The sequence below is a fragment of the Macaca fascicularis genome, chromosome 15 (assembly GCF_037993035.2).
Source record: "Macaca fascicularis isolate 582-1 chromosome 15, T2T-MFA8v1.1".
Classification (NCBI taxonomy): domain Eukaryota; kingdom Metazoa; phylum Chordata; class Mammalia; order Primates; family Cercopithecidae; genus Macaca; species Macaca fascicularis.
The window spans coordinates 126,096,071-126,115,121 of NC_088389.1; the positions used below are offsets into that span (position 1 = coordinate 126,096,071).

The following is a 19,051-nucleotide window of genomic DNA, read 5'->3' on the forward strand; positions in this document are numbered from 1 at the left end:
CAGCTTATACCTTACTTACTCTAAGACATGATGGCAAGTCAGGCTTACAAGACACACTTTATTTCTTTTTTTCTTCATTCAAACCTTCAGTCTCTTATCCAGTGCCTCCCTCTATAGTTTCATTTTCAGTAAATTTTGGTCACAGGATCTGCTGACATAGTCTACTATTTAGTGCATTATGTTTTGCTAACTCATTATAATTCATAGAATCATCCACAGATGTTTACCATCCAGGAAGGAGAAGTTTAAGTCTGAGCTGCCAGCTTTCCTCAGTGGAAACCAAGTGAAGTCATCATCTTCCAGTTCGCAGATCCTCTTGCCATGTGGTAGCTGGTTCTCTTGAGTAGCACTGTGGCTAATCCTTTTTTTGGTGCAGATCTTGCATTCTCAGAAACCACAGTTTCCTGCATAAACCTCCTTTTCCTGAAACAGAGATGCACAGCTCTGCTTTCCAGCTCAGTGGACGATTCTTGGAATAAAAAGTTTAGCTCATTCCAAGAAAAAGTTTTAGGAGTGCAGCAGTTAAAAATCAGGTAATGTTCAGGCAATTTATCAGAGACAAATAGTAGATTAGTATTTTGAATTTCAAAATTTCAGAGGCGAGTTTTGTGCTATAGAGAAGCATTGTGGTGTAACATAGAGAGCAGACGATCTTAACTTCTCCATACAAACAAGCCTGGAGTAAAGGAGAAACTGCATTTGATGTCTTAACACTCAAAGCACACTATGTTTATATTACTTCTGTGAAGACTAAAAATCATTCCATAATGTTCTTATTGCCTCATTGAGAAAAAGGAAAATGAAAATTGAATACTAGATTGATTAATAAATACTCAAAGCTGCTTCTTTTAGAATTTTCATTAATTGAAATCAGGTAAATGTCTGATTTTGGTTATGTAACCAAGTATTTCTAGTTGTTTTTCAAATCATATGTCTTCTTGCTTCGCAGTCTTATTTCATGAGTTGAGGGGAAATTGTAAGGAGACACCCTTGCCTTGTTATCAGAGTTCGTAATTGAAAGGAGTTTTAGGAAAAGTTCCTCTTCATCTGCTTATGTCTCTCTCCTGGTTATCTGCTGCTTCTCAATAATGTTTGTCATCAATAAATTAATCTCAACATTTATTAGATCCTACTTTAAAGGAGACTCTTTTCTGCTGCATAAGTTACGTTTCCTGTTGTCTCTTTTTAAAACGTATTTTTCTAACAATTACCCAGAGATTTTTAGCTTAACAGAAAAACATTAATTTTGTTCATCAACCTGTGGTTTGGAAAAAGGTTGGCCAAGACAGCTTGTCTCTGCTCCCCTCAGCTTCCCTAGGAACAGCTGATCACTTGGGGAAATGGAATCATCTGAAGCTTTGCTCACCCATGCGTTTGATGGTTGATGCTGGCCATTGGCTGGAACCTTGCTTGGGGCAGGCAGCATGAACACTGACACTGGCACTCCCAGGCTGTCTCTGTGGTCTGATCTCTCTCACAATCTGGGGGCTGAGTTTGAAGGGAAAGCAGTCTGAGATAGGGAAGCCACATGGTATCCCTTTTACTGCATTCTATTCATTAGAAGGAAGTCAGTAAGGATGGCCCATATTCTGTTCTTTTAGTGGGATGAATATAGCTTCTCTTTTGTTTTAATTGACAAGTATATACATAATTATGGGCTATAAAGTGACACTTTGATACGGGAGTATAGTGTGTAAAGATCAAGCCAACTAGCATATTTACTACTTCAACCATTTTTCATTGAATTGTGAACTTTCAAAATCTTCTAGCTTTTTAAAAATATAAATAAATCATAGTTAACCACATTCACCCTACAATGCCACAGACCACCAGAACTTATTCCTCTTATCTAACTGTGATTTTGTATCCATTAACCAGACTCCCCTCCTCTACTTCTGTGTGCTTTTTTGCTGTTGTTAAGAGACATGGTCTTGCTAGTGTCCTCTGCTCTCCAGGCAACTGTAGTCACCCAGACCAGAGACAGTGATTTGATCATAGCTCACTGCAGCCTCAAACTCTTGGGCTCATGTGATCCTCCCACCTCAGCCTCCTGAGCAGCTGGGATTGTGGACATGCACCATTGCACCTGTCTGATTTTTCACTGTGTAGAGATGTCTCTCTGTGTTACTCAGGCTGCTCTGGAGCTTTTGGTCTCCAGTGATTCTCCTGCCTTGGTCTTTCAAAGTGCTAGGAAATTACAGGCATCAGCCGTGTTACCCAGCCCTCAATTTTTCTTTAGCTCCTACACATGAGTGCGAATGTACAGTATTTATCTTTCTGTGTCTGCACTTAACGTAACATACTCCAGACTGATCCACATGGCCACAAATAAAAGGATTTCATTTTTTATATGGTGTATAATATTCCATTTGCATGTGTACCACAATTTTTTGTCCATTCATTTGTTGATGGACATGAAGGTTGATTTTATACATTAGCTGTTGTGAATAGTGCTACAATAAACTTATGAGGACAGGTATCCTTTCGATCTATTGTCTTCTTTTCTATTGCCTGAATACCCAGTAGTGGGGTTGCTGGATCCCTTGACAGTTCCATTATTAGTTTTTTGAGAAAACCTCATGTTGTTTTCTAAGTGGCTTCACTAATTTACCTTCCCACCAACACCATGTAAGAGTTTACTGTTCTCTGAAACCTCACCAGCGTTTGTTATTTTTTTTTTGTCTTTTCCTTGATAGCCAATTATTCTAAATGGAGCAAGATTATATCACATTGTAGGTTTGATTCCCTAATGATTAATGACACTGAACATTTTTAAATGTATTTATTGGCCATTTGTATTTCTTTTTTTTTTTCTTAAAAAAGAAGAAATATCTAACCACATCTTTTGCCCAATTTTGAACTCAGTTTATTGTTTTTACTCTCAGGGTATTTGAGTTCCTTGTTTATTTTGGATATTTGTCTTTTATTAGATGAAAAACTTGAAAATATTTTCTTCCATTCTATAGGTTTTCACTTCGCTCAGTTGTAGTACTGTTTGTCTATCGTTTGTTTTTTGCCTGTGCTTCTGATGTCTTACCCATACAAATCTTTGTGCAGACTAATGTCCTGAAGCATTTTCCCTATGTTTACTTATAGTAGTTTGATAATTTTGGGCCTTACATTTCAGTCTTCAATTGATTCTGAGTTTATTTCGCTATATAGTGTTAGATAGGAAGCTAGTGTCATTCTCCATATGGATAGTTTTCCCAGTGCCTTTCATTTGAAGGGGGTGTCCTTTCCCTAATGTATGTTCTTGGCACCTTAGTCCAAAATCAGTTGGCTGTAAATATGTGGATTTATTTCTAGGTGCCGTATTCTATGGCCTTTACCCCAAGAATCATTACTTCTTAAAATGCAATTCAAATTAGCATGAAATATTTGCAGTTTAGGAAAAGCCTTATGGCATCAGAATCCTTATTTTCAGGATTCATTATTTTGTGGTTTTTTGAGATATGGTCTTTGTCTGTCATCCAGGCAGAAGTGCAGAGATGTGTTCATAATTCACTGCAGCCCTGAACTCTGAGTACAAGCCATCCTTTTGCCTCAGGCTCCCAACTAGCTGGGTCTACAGGCCTGAGCCACCATGCCTGGCTAATTTTTTAAAATTTTTTTGTGGAGATGAGTGTCTCACTGTGTTGCTCTGGCTGATCTCAAATTCCTGGCCTCCAGTGATCTTTCTGCCACAGCCTCCTAAAGTGCTGGGATTACAGGCACAAGTCACCAGGCCTAGCCTAGAGTATTATATTATTTTCAAAGTCTTATTCTGAGAGCCATTTATTGACTTTGGCCTAAATAACAATGTGATAGCTCTGAAACTTTTTTTGACAAATTTTGGGGAGTGGCCATGAGGGAAGAGGTTGGACACTTTTCACTAAGAGATCACTTTGGCCTAAATAACTCAATGTGATAGCTCTGAAACTTTTTTTGACAAATTTTGGGGAGTGGCCATGAGGGAAGGGGTTGGACACTTTTCACTAAGAGATCACTTTGGCCTAAATAACTCAATGTGATAGCTCTGAAACTTTTTTTGACAAATTTTGGGGAGTGGCCATGAGGGAAGGGGTTGGACACTTTTCACTAAGAGACCACTCAGTGCCGTTTCAGGAGGAACAAAAACGAATCATCGGGAAAATAAAAAGATCAAGCGCAGATGTTCTGTGGCAAAGATGATGATAGTAGAGCGTGTATTTTTGTGACTCATGGTAGCTTTAACTTCGCTCTTAAAATTCTGAGTAATTTAAGGGTTCACATTTGAAGACTGTGCTACATTATTGATAACATGTTATTGCAAGTAAATGCATTTCAAAATTTGCTATTGGTTTTGTATTAGATTATTCGCAGCCTACTTCCCTATCAAGCTCTATTATTTTATTCATGCAGTTTGATGATCTTATGGCCGAGAAGGAAGCTGTATCTTCAAAATGTGTCAATTTGGCTAAAGACAATCAAGTTCTTCAACAAGAGTTTTTATCTATGAGAAAAATACAAGAGAAATGTGAAAAACTTGAGGAGGATAAAAAGATGTTGGAAGAAGAAGTATTAACTCTTAAGACACATATGGAAAACAATATGGTAGAACTTGGTAAAGCACAAGAATATAAATCGGAGCTAGATGAAAAGACAATGCAGATAATAGAAAAATTAGAAGAAATCCATTTACAGGTTAGTTTTTAAAGTCAGGTAAGTTTATCTGTAATGTGCTTTCATTTGTTTCACTGCAAATTATATTTTGGATATGTATATATTGTGTTTCCTCTGCCTCTCTTACAGCAATTTCCTTTGTAGGGTTCTAGAAAAAAAGTGGCATCTTTTTTCTTTTAAATATTTAAATTTCCATTATTTTTATAACAAAATTCATCTTTCAAAGTAATGATTCTCGGCCGGGCGCGGTGGCTCAAGCCTGTAATCCCAGCACTTTGGGAGGCCGAGACGGGCGGATCACAAGGTCAGGAGATCGAGACCATCCTGGCTAACACGGCGAAACCCCGTCTCTACTAAAAACACAAAAAATTAGCCGGGCGAGGTGGCGGCGCCTGTGGTCCCAGCTACTCGGGAGGCTGAGGCAGGAGAATGGCGTGAACCCGGGAGGCGGAGCTTGCAGTGAGCTGAGATCTGGCCACTGCACTCCAGCCTGGGCGACAGAGCGAGACTCCGTCTCAAAAAAAAAAAAAAAAAAAGTAATGATTCTCACTATAGAGTCATTTCAATATTAAGACCAGTTGGCATAAGAGAAAACTGTGATTTAGAAATTATGTGATACTTTTGAATTGGTCTTAAGCTATGTTGTTCATTGTTCACTTTTTTAAATTATAAATGGATTCTATTATTTTTATATGACTAGATTACATTAATACTGACATAATTATTATTTCAAATTTATTTAAATTAGACTTAATTCTGAATTCAGTTATTAGTTTTGTTGATATTGCTGATAAATATGTTAAGTTTCAGCTTCTTTTTTTAATGTATTAAAAATTGCTCTTTGAATCACTGACTCAAAATGAAAGACCACAAACATGGTAATTAGGTAATAATTGTTTTAAAAGTGTATTCTTTCATTTGTTTTAGGAACAAGCACAGTATGAAAAACAATTAGAGCAGTTAAACAAGGATAATACGGCTTCACTAAATATGAAGGAACTCACACTTAAAGATGTGGAATGTAAATTCTCCGAAATGAAAACTGCTTATGAAGAGGTTACAACCGAATTAGAAGAATATAAGGAAGCCTTTGCAGCAACATTGAAAGCTAACAATTCCATGTCAAAAAAAATAATGAAGTAAGTCAAAACATACACTCATAGAAAACGAATTAAACTCATTAATTTGTTTTGCAAGCATAATTTTTAGTGACATGACTTCAGGAGATCAGTAGGAAGTGAATGCTAATCTGATAATGTAATTTTGGAAAATAATGTTAGTAAGTAATCTTACCTTTAAAATGTTCATCAAGGATAGTTGCTGTCTCTATTCTCTCTCTCTTTTTTTTTTTTTTTTTTTTTGCTTTTGTATGGCTTTTTTCCCCTGAAAAGTCTCATGTAGTTAACCTGATCTGTTGGGTTTTTTCACTGTTTTTGAAGCTTTATAATTAATTAAGTGATCTTGTTATAAAATTACTTGTCAGAATTTCCCTAAATAGAAATATTAATGAGTTTAATTTATTTTTTGGTAGATCATAACCTAAACCCAAAGTGTCGAGTGGTACTGCTACTCTGGGCACATCCTGGCGCTGAGGCAGGGACTGTTATTGATTGTGATCTTTAGTGTTATCACTAGAGGGTGCCTCAAGAAAGACTATTTGTGTAACATTTTCAAGGAGTTACAGAAAGGCATCCTTGTGAAATATGGAATAATTATCACAGGAATGAAAAGAAGTATAATCCACAAGGTGGTTAAAAGAAAAACACCATGTTCAGCCTAAAGGGGTATGTGGAAGGCAGAAAGAACAAGCCCCACCTGCAGTGCCTTGGTCACAGTGCTGGGGGCTAATTGCCTTCAGAGATGCTTTAGTTCTCTTTGATCACCAACCAACCAATCTGGTTCTCCCCCAGGAGTTGTTGCTCTGAGTTACTCCTCAGTGCCAAATACTCAATTGTTCTTAGATCACGGGTGAAATGTACAAGGGTGAAACCTGAAACTGGTTTACTAAACACAAGTATTTCTAGATTATTTTTGTTCATTTTAGTTTTCTTAATCTACATTCTTTAAGGAGTACAACATGATGTTTGGTATAATTATTTATAGTGAAGTCGTTCTTATAGTCAAGCAAATTAACATATTCATTGTCCCACATATTACCCTTTAAATACAAATATTTCTATGGAATCTGTAGAATCTTACAAGTAGAGCTATTTTAGAAGGCAGCTAGGTTACCTGTTGAGCCGTACATCAGTGATAGCCATTTCTTTTCCCTCCTTTGAACTGCTTGTTCAGTAGAAATCACCTTAGAAACACATATACTTATTTAGAATAATTTTAAAATTACAATTGCTTACAAGAGGTAGGCTCTCACACATCTTTGGTGTGAAAACACTGTTGAGTGGGTAATTTGGTTTACTCTCAGGGCAACTTTTTAAAAAATGCAAGTCATTAAGAATCATTCAAGGAAAAATGAAATACTAAGCATTTGTCTTTGCTATCTTTACAGATCGAATAAGAAAATAGCAATGATCAACACCAAGCTCCTTATGGAGAAAGAGCGGATGAAATATTTTCTCAGCACTCTTCCTACGAGGCCACACCCAGAGTTACCTTGTGCTGAAAATCTTAATAGTACAGGACTCAACAGAAAATATATTCCCAAAACGCCCATAAGAATTCCTACTTCAAACCCACAGACTTCAAATAACTGCAAGAACTCCTTGACTGAGGTTAGTTATATGACCGTTTCTCTTTTGGCTTTCATTTCTTTGATATAATTCTTGTTTATAATTTGGTGAAATACTGAGCTGTTCTGTTGACTTATGCATGTTAAGTAAAGATTATAATTAGCTGTGTTAACACAGAAAGGAAATGGGAACTTTACATTTTTTAATTCCCTGGAGCTCTCATTTTCAAGAGATACCCATTGCTAACTTTGTTCAATAAATGTGACTAAACTGACACATTTAAAATTTCTTTAAAAGCTGCATTTAAGTTAGGTTTTAGAAAATGCATGTTATTGCCTAAAAACTGACAGTATACTTTGAGATTCTTTGTCTTTGATTGTAGTTTCTCTGTGGTTCATATCATGTTTTTTTCTTTTCTTTTCTTTTTGAGATGGAGTCTTGCTCTGTTGCCTAGGCTAGAGTGCAGTGGCGCGGTCTCAGCTCATTGCAACCTCTGCCTGCCAGGTTCAAGTGATTCTCCTGCCTCAGCCTCCCGAGTAGCTGGGACTACAGGTGCCTGCCACAACACCTGGCTAATTTTTGTATTTTTAGTAGAGATGGGATTTCACCATATTGGTCAGGCTGATCTCAAACTCCTCCTGACCTTGTGATCCAACTGCCTCAGCTTCCCAAAGTGCTGGGATTACAGGGTGAGCCTCCGTACCCAGCCTATACCACTTTTAAAGTTTCTTTGCACCATCTTAACTCTTCCCACTCATAATCACAAGTGAATGACTGGCAACCAAACACTTAACCACATACAGATATTTATTATTTAATAGAATCCAAAATAAGTGCATTTTATGAATTAAATAAACAGAACACTAAAAGGTTCATTTCCATTTTTCTGTTAAAAGCTTTGTGCTTAGCCAGGTGCAGTGGCTCATGCCTATAATCCCAGCATTTTGGGAGGCCAAGGCAGGTGGTTCACCTGAGGTCAGGAGTTTAAGACCAGCCTGGCCAACATGATGAAACCCCGTCTCTATAAAAATACAAAAATTAGCCAGGCGTGGTGGCAAGCACTTGTAATCCCAGCTACTCAGGACGCTGAGACAGAAGAATTACTTGAACCCATGAGGCAGAGGTTGCAGTGAGCCAAGATCATGCCACTGCACTACAGCCTGGGTGACAGAGGGAGACTCCATCTCAAAAAAAAAAAAAAGACTTTGACTTTTCTTACCTAAGAGTACATCCTCTGACTAGAAAAATCCTGGAAGAAAACTTAGGAAACACTCTTCTGGATATTGCACTTGTCACTTAATTTATGGCTAGGTCCTCAAAAGCAATTGCAAGAATAACAAAAATTGACAAGTTTGATCTAATTAAGCTAAAGAGCTTCTGCACAGCATGAGAAACTATCAAGGGATTAATTAAACAGACAGCCTAAAGAATGGAAGAAAATATTCACTCACAATGCACACAGCAAAGGCCTGTTATTCAGAATCCATAAGGAAACTAAACAAATCAACTAGCAAAAAATAAATAACCCCATTAAACATGAGCAAATGACATGAACAGACACTTTTCAAAAGAACACATAGAAGTGGCTAACAAACATGTTAACAAATGCTTACCGTTGCTAATCCTCAGAGAAATGCCAAGCAAAACATCAATGAGAAACCATCTCACACCAGTCAGAATAACTTCTGTTAAAAAGCAAAAACAAACAAACAAACAAAAAAATCAGATGTTAGGGAGGCTGTATAGAAAAGGAAATACTTACACACTGTTGGTGGCAATGTAAATTAATTCAGCTACTATGGAGAGCAGTTTGGAAATTAAGAACTAAGAAGGATCAACATAACTCTTCCCACCCATAATCACAAGTGAATGACTAATGACTGGCAACCAAACACTTAACCACATATAGATATTTATTATTTAATAGAATCCAAAATAAGTGCATTTTATGAATTAAATAAACAAAACACTGAAAGGTTCATTTCCATTTTTCTGTTAAAAGCTTTGCGCTTGGCCAGGTGCAGTCGCTCACACCTGTAATCCCAGCATTTCGGGAGGCCAAAGCAGGTGGATCACCTGAGGCCAGGAGTTGGAGACCAGCCTAGCCAACATGAGGAAACCCCGTCTCTCCTAAAACTACAAAAATTAGCCAGGCATGGTGGCAGGCACTTGTAATCCCACCCACAGCAACCCCATTACTATACTAGGGGTATACCTGAAGGAAAATAAATCATTGTAACAAAAAGATGCATGCACATGTATGTTCATTGCAGCACTGTTCACAATAGAAAGACATGGAGTCAATCCAGGTGCACCCAACATAGATTGAAAATCCAAGGTAGATTGGAAAATTCCATATATACCATGGAATACTATGCAGCCATGAAAAGAACAAAATCAGGTCCTTTGCAGCAACATGGATACAGTTGTAATCCACTCTCTTAAGCAAACTAATGCAGAAACAGAAACCAAATATCTTGTTTTCACTCACATGTGGGAGCTACACATTAGGTGTACGTTGGCGTGAACATGGGAACAGTAGACACTGGGAAATAAGAACGGGGAGGCACAGAGTGGGCCAGGATTGAAAAACTACTTCTTGGGTCCTATGCTCACTACCTGTGTGATGGGTTCACTTGTACTCTAAACCTCAGCATCCCTCAATATACCTTTGGAATAAACTTACACAGGTTCCACTTTAATTTAGAATGCAAACTAGAAAATAAAAGAAAAATGTACTATAAAAATATTTTTTCTATAAGTAGAGAATAGAAATTTCTTTTTAAGAAAAAATTTATTGATGTAAAAAATGATTAAACTTTTTATAAAGGGCAGAGTTTTGCTAAGAATTTCAAAGCAATGCATTCATTGCAAAATATGACTTTAATTGTTTAACCTTTTTTTTCTTTTTATCCGAGTCTCACTCTGTCACTAGACTGGAGTGCAGTGGCACAATCTCAGCTCACTGCAATCTACGCCTCCTGACTTCGAGTGATTTTCCTGCCTCAGCCGCCTGAGTAGCTGGGACTACAGGCATGCGCCAACATGCCCAGCTAATTTTTGTATTTTTAGTAGAGACAGGGTTTCACCATGTTGGCCAGGATGGTCTCGATCTCTTGACCTTGTGATCTGCCCACCTTTGCCTCCAAAAGTGCTGGGATTACAGGTGTGAGCCGCCGTGACCAGCCTTTCTAAAATTATGTATATCCAATAGACCAATATTATCTATTTTTGTCAGATTACTCTAAATAGCATTACACAGATATAGCCTCTATTATCTAAACTTAAAATAAGTAGAAATTTTACTTGTGTGATTATTTTTCTGTCTAAGCAAACTTATGTCTAGTCACTAAAAATTCTAAAGGCCACATTTTGTAAGTGATATCTTATTCTCATGATAATGTCTCCTGTTTAACTTAAACATTATTTTTTTAAACTTATTTTAGATGGAGCCGGACTGTGTAGAACAAATAATTAGAGAAACAAAGAAAAGTATGTTGCCAAAATTTATTAATTAAATTTAGGTTTATTTTAGTAATAAAGTGTAAATAGCAAATGGCATTCCTTTTCATTGTGGGTTAGTAGATACTATGTACAGTATCTTTTTCTTACACACATCTAATGAAAGATGTGAAAATAAAAACTTTCACAGTGAAGAGTATACTTATGCACTGTTAATTCATCATGTTACATACCTTAAAAAATTCCCAAGAAGTGTATCCATCTCTTTTTCACTGGCTCTACAATTTCTTCACTTTTGCCATCCTCATGGAACTGTCAGCCAGCACACCGAAATGATTCTCAGAAAACAAAGGCATCGTCAGGTTCTCAGGGTTTTGGTACAGACTGAAGGCCAACAGACCTCAGACTCACTTAGAAATACTTAGCTGAGCAATAACCCTTCATAAGCAGCCACTTGACAGGTGGCATTTTAAACCTCCTGTCGTTTACTGTGTCATTGACTTGTCTTACATCTGTTCTCAGGAAAAGTTCTAAAATTTTCACCATGAAATAAAAACACCCATGTCAATGTAATTGTCTAGTTACTCAGCCTTGTCTCTTGCCACTTACCGCACTCTGCCCTTTGCTCTAGCACCAAAGTGGACGGAGTAGAACTCTGCAGGGCTCTTTCTCACATCAGGCTCTTTGCCTTCGCCTCTTTCCTCTATCTGGCAAGCTTTTCTTTGTCCTTCAGGCATCAACCTATGCATCTCCTCCACCAGAAAGCCCATGATATTGACACAAAAGTGAAATAGATGTCCCTTCTGTATGTTCCAGTAGTGCCCTGCTGTATACCTGTCATGGTATCTGTGACTCTATATGGACATTGCCTGCCTGTCTGTTTTTTAGGTTATAGCATATGACTGTTGAGAGGTGGACCATGCCATCTTCATCTTGTAATTCCAGTGCTAGTTCTAGTACCTTAGCATGTGGCTGTTGAGTACATGAATGAAGAATGAAAAAGCTGTGATATTTAACCACAATTAGAATTAATGCCATGTATAAATTATTTAATAGTAGTTTTGTATTATAATTGTACATACATATTCCTCATTCTTATTAACGCTGATAACGTTCTCAATGCTTTACATTTTAAAGTTACACTTGGTTAACTGAAATGTTTTAGGTAAAGAACATAATTCTTTCTTTTTTCTTTCCAGCTTTTGATGTGTTGGGCACTTGCTCCGGTCTACTTTCTTCTCTAGAATCCACTGGTAAGCCACATCTAATGAAGAGGATATTTAACCAGAAAATCTTAAAGAAAAGTTGTGTGATTTAAAACATCATAAAACTTTATCACTGGGCCATTTACATGAAATTTTAATTGTTTTTCATAAATATATAACATTTTCATATCATATGTATGATGAAAATTTTTATGGTATTTTAAATGATGTTTCTTCGCCTCCTTAAGTTTTAAGTGGATCTTGCAAATGATCCATTGAGTTTGGCATACTCAAATTGCCCAAATGTCAGTTGTTTAAACAGCCAAACAACCAAGTCATCATTGATACTTTAGTAAAGGTCATCAAAGGCTTATTTTCATTTTACAGTTTTTATTACTACATATAGTAGGAGACTTAAGGAGTACCTGCCAGGTTCATCCATACTAATGTTATGATTTTCTTTTTGTAGTTCAACAGTATTTTGTGTGGAGATACTTTGAGGCTCTGTAAACACTGGTTACTCCTCAAAACCCACTAGATTTAGCATTTCATTGATGACTTGTCTTTGAACAAGTATTACTGTGATGGTTGCCAGATGATTATTTTCTTATTCTCTTCTTCATTCTACATGGAGAAATAAAACGAGTAAATAAAGGAGAAAGGAAAGCTCATGATTCTGGTGCTCCAATTCCCCAAGATTAGGCCAGGAGTAGACATTTCAAGCTGACTTTATGTCCTTCTTATTTGTCCCCGTTACTCTGTCAGCACTTTTTTACTTTCTGGCATAAGATGTTCTAAACTAATCTTGTATTTTCTCTGCCTCAGCCCTAGAATGAGTAATTTTTCTTAGAAGCAGAGTTGGAGCCACCGAGGAAGCACAGGTGAGTCTTCCCCAGCATGCACTCACTAGTCCCCAACAGAAGAACTGTTGCTACATCCACTGAGGTACCAAGAAACTAGCAGAGGGCCTTCTGGCTATCTGGGGACAGTCCTGACGTGGTCCCTGGCTCAGCCTCAAGGGTTCTGGATTAGTCTCCCTGCAGCCTCTGTGCTGTGTCTCTAGATTGGGGCTCTGTGAGATGGGCCCTGGGAGACCCAGCAGCACAGGGTGTCTCCTCTGCCAAATGTCTCTCCCTTCCTCGCACTCTGACACTCTGGAATAGGATAGGTGGCGTGTCCAGGCAGTGCCAGGCCACCTCACTGTCTCCTTTGAGATGGACCCAGAGTGCCTTGGGGGGTGAATATGAAGCTGGGCACCTGGAGCCTGAGGCTGACTGTCTCTCCCTGTGTCTTGGAGGAGAGGCCTTGGGGCCCAAGAAAACCCCCAGTGCCTGACCTCTGGGCACACATACAGGGCGGGAGGGTCTGTGGGCTGATGGGGGCATTGTAATGAGACTTTGAACACAGCTGCTCAAGGACCTCATCAGTGGACCATGGTCAGAGATGACCTGGTCATCAGGACCTGGTCAGTTGGGACCTGATCAGCAGGGACCACGTTAGTGGCAGCTTCCTTAGTGAAGGCCTTACCAGTGGGAACCTGGTGACCTAGTCATTGGAAGCCTAGTCAGTGGGGACCTGGTCAGTGGTGGCCTTATTCATGGAACCTGAACTGCTGGAACGTAAACAATTGATGGGGTCTATTCAGTATACTAGGGGCATGGTCAGTGTGGGGCCTTAGTGGCTTGAAGCCTGGTCAGTGAGGGCCTGGTCAGAGGGGGCTCGGTCAGCTAGGGACTGATCCATGGAGAATTGTTCAGTGGAGGTGGGGTTAGCAGCAACCTGGTAAATTGTGGTCTTGTCAGTGGGAACCAAGTCAGTGGGAAATTGGTCAGTGGGGTCTGGTCCATGAGGCCTATTAATGGGGGCCTGGTTATGGAGACATGGTCAGTGTGGACTTGGTCAGTGGGACCTGGTCAATGGAGGAGTGGTCATTAGGGGCCTCGTCAGTGGGTACCTGGTTAAGGGTGCCTGGTCAGTAGGAACCTGGCCAATTGGCCGCTGTGTGACCTTAGGCAAGGGGTTTGTCTGTGGATCCTCCTTGCCTCCATCTGTAGGGAAGCTGGGTCAGGGCACCTTGGAGGGTTGCTAGAAAGAGTACATGAGAAGATATGTTGAATCCACACTGCTTGACAGACCTAGAACTTTACACTTGACCTGGGTTCCACCTAGAGAGGGTGCCAGCCCTTTCTGCTCTGTCCAGCACCCCTCCTCTGTCTGCATTCCCAGGACCACTTTCCGTGGGGAGGGCAGAGATTGGGGAGCACCTGTGGAGGCTGTAATGCTGGCCCTGCGCCCTGGTGGTGACAGTGATGAGGACCTGGATGCACCTGTGAGTGGAGCAGCTAGGTCTGGCCAGAGAAGCAAGACAAACAAACACACCCATATGTACACACACACACAGATGCACAAACACATTGCATGCACACATGTCAGTTCAGTGGATAGAGGACACTGACTCTGGGCCCTCTTGACCCAAGCAGGCTCCAGTTGTGGTGGGTTGTGTCACCCCACGATGTCACTGTTGCTGAGCCCCCATTGCCTCTGTGTTGTGGAGCAGTTAGAGACACACAGCAGTATCCGTGAGTGGCTCTGCGTGAAGGACTCTTCTAGGTGAAAGGCACATCTCAGCACAGCTGACTGATCAGACTCAGGTGAGTGGAACCTGCTCTGTTCTCTTCCTCCTGGCTTAGGGACAGTCGCTATCAGGTGGGTGGTTTTGGCCTCTGGGCAGCTACTGAGGGTAATCCCTGAGCACTCACCAGGTGCCTGTTCTGTGCTGACAGTCATCTTATTTATCCTCACAGCAATTCCATTCTGCATCTCCTCTGGCACCCCCCCAAGGACCACCAGGACAACCCCATCAGGGCCCTATCACCAGGCCCAGTCTGGCTCCATGATAGCCAAGAAGCAGATCCAGAGACAACTGCCCTGCATGGTGGCTGCATCTGACTCCCCTTGATGGGTAGTGATGAGCACAACATGGAAGAAGCCAGGGCAGCATGCGGACAGCTGCCCTGCAGCCCCAGATGGCACCTGGGCCTTGGGAAGTCGTTCTCAAAGGGGAAGCTCGTCACTTTGATGTCCCTGGAGGGAAAGGTGAACGTGGCATCCCGACAACCCTGGCAGCCAGCAGCATGCCATACATCTTCTCACCCAACCTGTGGGACAGAGGCCCCCTCCTGGGGAATAAGATCCATACCTAAAGGGTCCTGGCCCAGTCGGGCCTCATCTTGCACCCTGGGAGGCGAAGGGCACCATGGGCCCCCAGCAGCAACCAGGATTACCACCCAGGGGACTCAGCCTTCTATGGCCCTGGCCAGACTTAGAATTTGGCCCAAGACAGGACAAGCTTACTCAGAGCAGCCTGTCAGTACCCAGGGCCTGTGCATGCCAGGCAAGGCCAAGCTGGCTCAAAGAGAAACCAGTCACCTTTGCAAGGGTATGCCTGGAGAAGGTGGACCAGCCACCAACCTCACCCCCTTAAGGAAGCAGGGGTGGCCAGGTTCCCACAGCCTGAGTAGCTGCCACCTGATGGCTGATGGAGCGGAGGCCTGAGGAAAAGCAGATGGCACTGGGGCCCTACCTCCAGGGAGGAATAACTGATTTACCCTGACTGGCAGCGAGTGAGGTTGGTGGCTGATCTACCTGCTCCTGGCACACCCTTGCAGAGGTGGCTGGTTGCTCTTTGAGCCAGCTTGGCCTTGCCTGGCATGCACAGGCCTCAGTGCAACAACTATGCTACAAATGGAGCCACATAGAGAAAATGAGCAGCAGGCTCAGGAGCAGGGTGTGCGCTGCCTTTGGGGCTCTGGTCCATGCATCAGGGCTCCTACAGCACTGTGGGCTTCTTTGGTGCCAAGAGGCAGACCACAAACCATCTTGAGGAGGACTCTATGCTCAAGTACAGAAAGGGCCCAGTCTGGTGGGTGAACCACACGGCCAGCTTCTGGGTGCGGGCACAGTGCCACATCTTCCATCACTTCCTGATGTGCCCCACCAGTGCTGAAGAGACAGCCTGGAGACAGGGCAAGAGGAAGGCTGAGAAGGATGAGATGGTGAATTCCAGCTTCTTCCTGACGCTGAGCCCACCTCCAAGGTGGGCTCAACCTTTAGAAGTGAGAGAGCAAGATTGATGGCTTTGAGTGCTTTACCAGGAAGATGGACAACAGGGCACTCAGCTCAACTTCACAGCCAATGAGTTGACATGCAAGCAGGTGATGGTGATGGGCTTTAAGAAAGAGCATCAGAAGGTGGCCAGTTCTTCAGCCTCAGCCAGGTCTTGGAGCTGGAGCAGGCCATCACTTCACCAGAGATGCCTTCAACACTGATTGGCTCTTTGCCAATCAGCCCAGGCAGGACCTGGACCCAGTCATGGACCTGTTAGTGCTGTCTCAGGGACACCAGACCAAAATCCTGGACATCATCCGTATACACAAGGAAGCTCTTACCAAAGTCATGCAGAGCAGGCAACATGTGGCAGAAGGGAAGACAGAGGTGCAGAGGCTGATGACGCCAGAATCACAGGAACAGGATTTTTGTGGCCACTTTGGCTGAAATTCACTGCTTCCATCCAATTCAAATGAGAGACATGGACTCGCAGATGCAGTATTTCTTGCAACAAGAGATACTAGTTTTTCAAAAAGTCACCCAGGAATTGATAGTGTTGAATGACTAGATACTCCTTTGTGGACTGTTTCCAGTTCAAGGATAGTTTCTACAGCAGAATAATAACACTAGCAAAGAGCTAGTGCCAGCTATTGGTGGTAGGACAAGGATGGTTTTGTTCTCAACTGAAACTCAGCTGAATACAGAATTGTGTAGGAAAGAGTTAATATGGTGATAGAATAGAAAGAGCAGCAAACATGAACTAAATCAGGCTATGAATGCCTACACTACCATTGTAATTTTTGGAAGAATGATACCACTTATTTTATTGCTTTTGAAGTGTGAATATTTTAGTTTATATGCTGTAGACCTCAAACCCTGTGAAGAGTCTCAAAGAAGCTGGCTGGATAAAGCCTGCTGTGGATGTCTTTATATTCAAAGATTGATGATGCAATTCAAGTATGTGTCCCCACCAAATCTCTTGTTGAATTATATTTCCTAATGTGGAAGGTGGATCCTGGTCTAAGGTGATTGAATCCTGAAGGCAAAGTTCTCATGAATGGTTTAGCAGCATCCCGTTGCTACTGTCCTCACAATTATGAGTGACTTCTCATGAGACCTGTTCATTGAAAACTCTGTGTCATGTTCCTACTCTGTGTGTTTTCCTCTTGCCGTGTGAGACAACTCACTCTTTTCCTTGCACGAAGATTGAAAGGTTTCTGAGATTTCCCAGAAGCAGAAGCCACTGTGCTTCCTGTCCACCCTGCAGAACCATGAGCTAATTAAACCTCTTTTTCAAAATAAATCATACAGAAAATGGCAAATGAGGACTGGAGCATTGCTATAAAGATACCTAAAAATGTGGAAGCAGTTTTGGAACTAGGCAATGGACAGAGGTTGGAAGAGTTTGGAGGCTCAGAAGAAGACAGATAGATGAGAAAATGTTTGGACCATCTTAGAGACTGGTTAAATGGTTGTGACAAAAATCCTGACAGAAATATGGACAGTGAAGGCCAGGCTGAGGAGGCCTCAGATAGAAATAAGAAGCTTTCTGGAAAATGTCTTGCTTTTGGATATGGAAAGCTTACACAATGCCTGTACCGTCATTGTACCTTAGAAGCAGTGAACTTGCTTTTTATTTCAGAGGCTCATAGGGAAAAGAGGCTGTAGCCTTGACTGAGATGAGACTTGGGCTTTGTAAGTTTGAGTTAATGCTGAAACGAGCTAATGCTTAAATGAGTTAAGACTCATGCTGGCAAGGCATGATTGTATTTTACAATGTGAAAAGGACATGACATTTGTAGGGTCAGGGACAGAATAATATGGTTTGTCTCTGTGTCCCTACAAAAACCCATGTGGAATTATACTCCCTAATGTTAGAGGCAGGGCCTAGGTGGAAAAAGATTTAGTCATAAAATGGTGCGGGTAGATCCTTCACAAATGATAAAGGACCATCCCCTTGATGCTGTCCTCTTGACAGTGAGTGAGTTCTCATGTGATCTGGCTGTTTAACAGGCTGTGGAACCTCTTCCCTCACTCTGTCTTGCTCCTACTGCCATGGGAGACAGCTCATTGTCCCTTGGCCTTCTGGTATAATTAGGAGGCTTCCTGACTCCTCCCAGAAACAAAAGACACTATGCTTCCTTCACAGCCTGCAGAATCCCAAGTCAATTAAACCTCTTTTATTTATGATAATACAGAAAATTAGAACTGCAGAGAGGAGCTGTGAAATATCTTCAAGGCCTTTTTCCATTTGTCTTGGCTATTAGCACAGGACTTCTTTATATGCAAATTTCTGAAGTCTTCTTGAATGTTCCCCCTTAAATCGGGTTTTGTGTTACTGCTACATAGCCAACCTGCTATAGAGATACCTGAAAAAGTAGAAGCAGGTTGAAAGTGGGTAGCAAACAGAGATTGGGATGGTTTGGAGGGATTAGAGAATGACAGAAGGATGAGGGCCTGGTGGGAGTGATTTAATCATGGATGGAAGGTGAGTAGGGGTGGAAGGAAAAAGAGGTGGGTAGGGTGGAGAGGAGTAGGCTGGCTGTAGGGTAGTGGAAGGGTGGGGTGTAGTGGGAGTGGGGAGTTGCCTGCTTCCGAGGCACGGCCTCATGGAAAACTTCTAGGGCAGTGCACCTGTGACTTTGCAGGTTTTAGTCCCCACAGTTGCTCTCATGGACTGGGCTAGTGTTGAGTGCCTGTAGCTTTTCCATAGTGAGGGTGCAAGCTGTTGTTTGGTCTATGAATCTGGCTCTGCCTGTGCAGCGGGCTTCTGCCTGGAAACAGTGGGTGGTGGAAGTGAGGTTGGTGGGGTGGATCCTTCACCAGTGGTTAAGCACCGTCTTCTTAATGCTGACCTTGTGATACTGAGTTCTCATGAGATCTTGTTGTATAACAGGGTATGGGACCTCTTTCCTCTCTCAGTCTTGCCCCTACTCCTGCCATATGAAG

At 41.4% G+C, this 19,051-nt stretch overlaps 1 protein-coding gene across 1 annotated transcript in view; it reads left to right on the top strand.

The window, feature by feature from the left end:
- Positions 1 to 16,641, top strand: part of LOC102135358 (ankyrin repeat domain-containing protein 18A) — a 69,971-nt gene extending 53,330 nt beyond the window's left edge. Inside the window, 13 exon segments of the mRNA XM_074015796.1 lie at positions 4,381 to 4,662; positions 5,569 to 5,780; positions 7,148 to 7,370; positions 10,775 to 10,820; positions 14,222 to 14,263; positions 14,266 to 14,324; positions 14,800 to 14,823; positions 14,826 to 14,951; positions 14,954 to 15,155; positions 15,714 to 15,917; positions 16,116 to 16,157; positions 16,160 to 16,245; positions 16,343 to 16,641. Of these exon segments, the coding sequence (XP_073871897.1) occupies positions 4,381 to 4,662; positions 5,569 to 5,780; positions 7,148 to 7,370; positions 10,775 to 10,820; positions 14,222 to 14,263; positions 14,266 to 14,324; positions 14,800 to 14,823; positions 14,826 to 14,951; positions 14,954 to 15,155; positions 15,714 to 15,917; positions 16,116 to 16,157; positions 16,160 to 16,245; positions 16,343 to 16,549 (1,755 nt within the window). The 3' untranslated portion in view covers positions 16,550 to 16,641.
- The last annotated feature ends 2,410 nt before the right edge of the window (positions 16,642 to 19,051 follow it).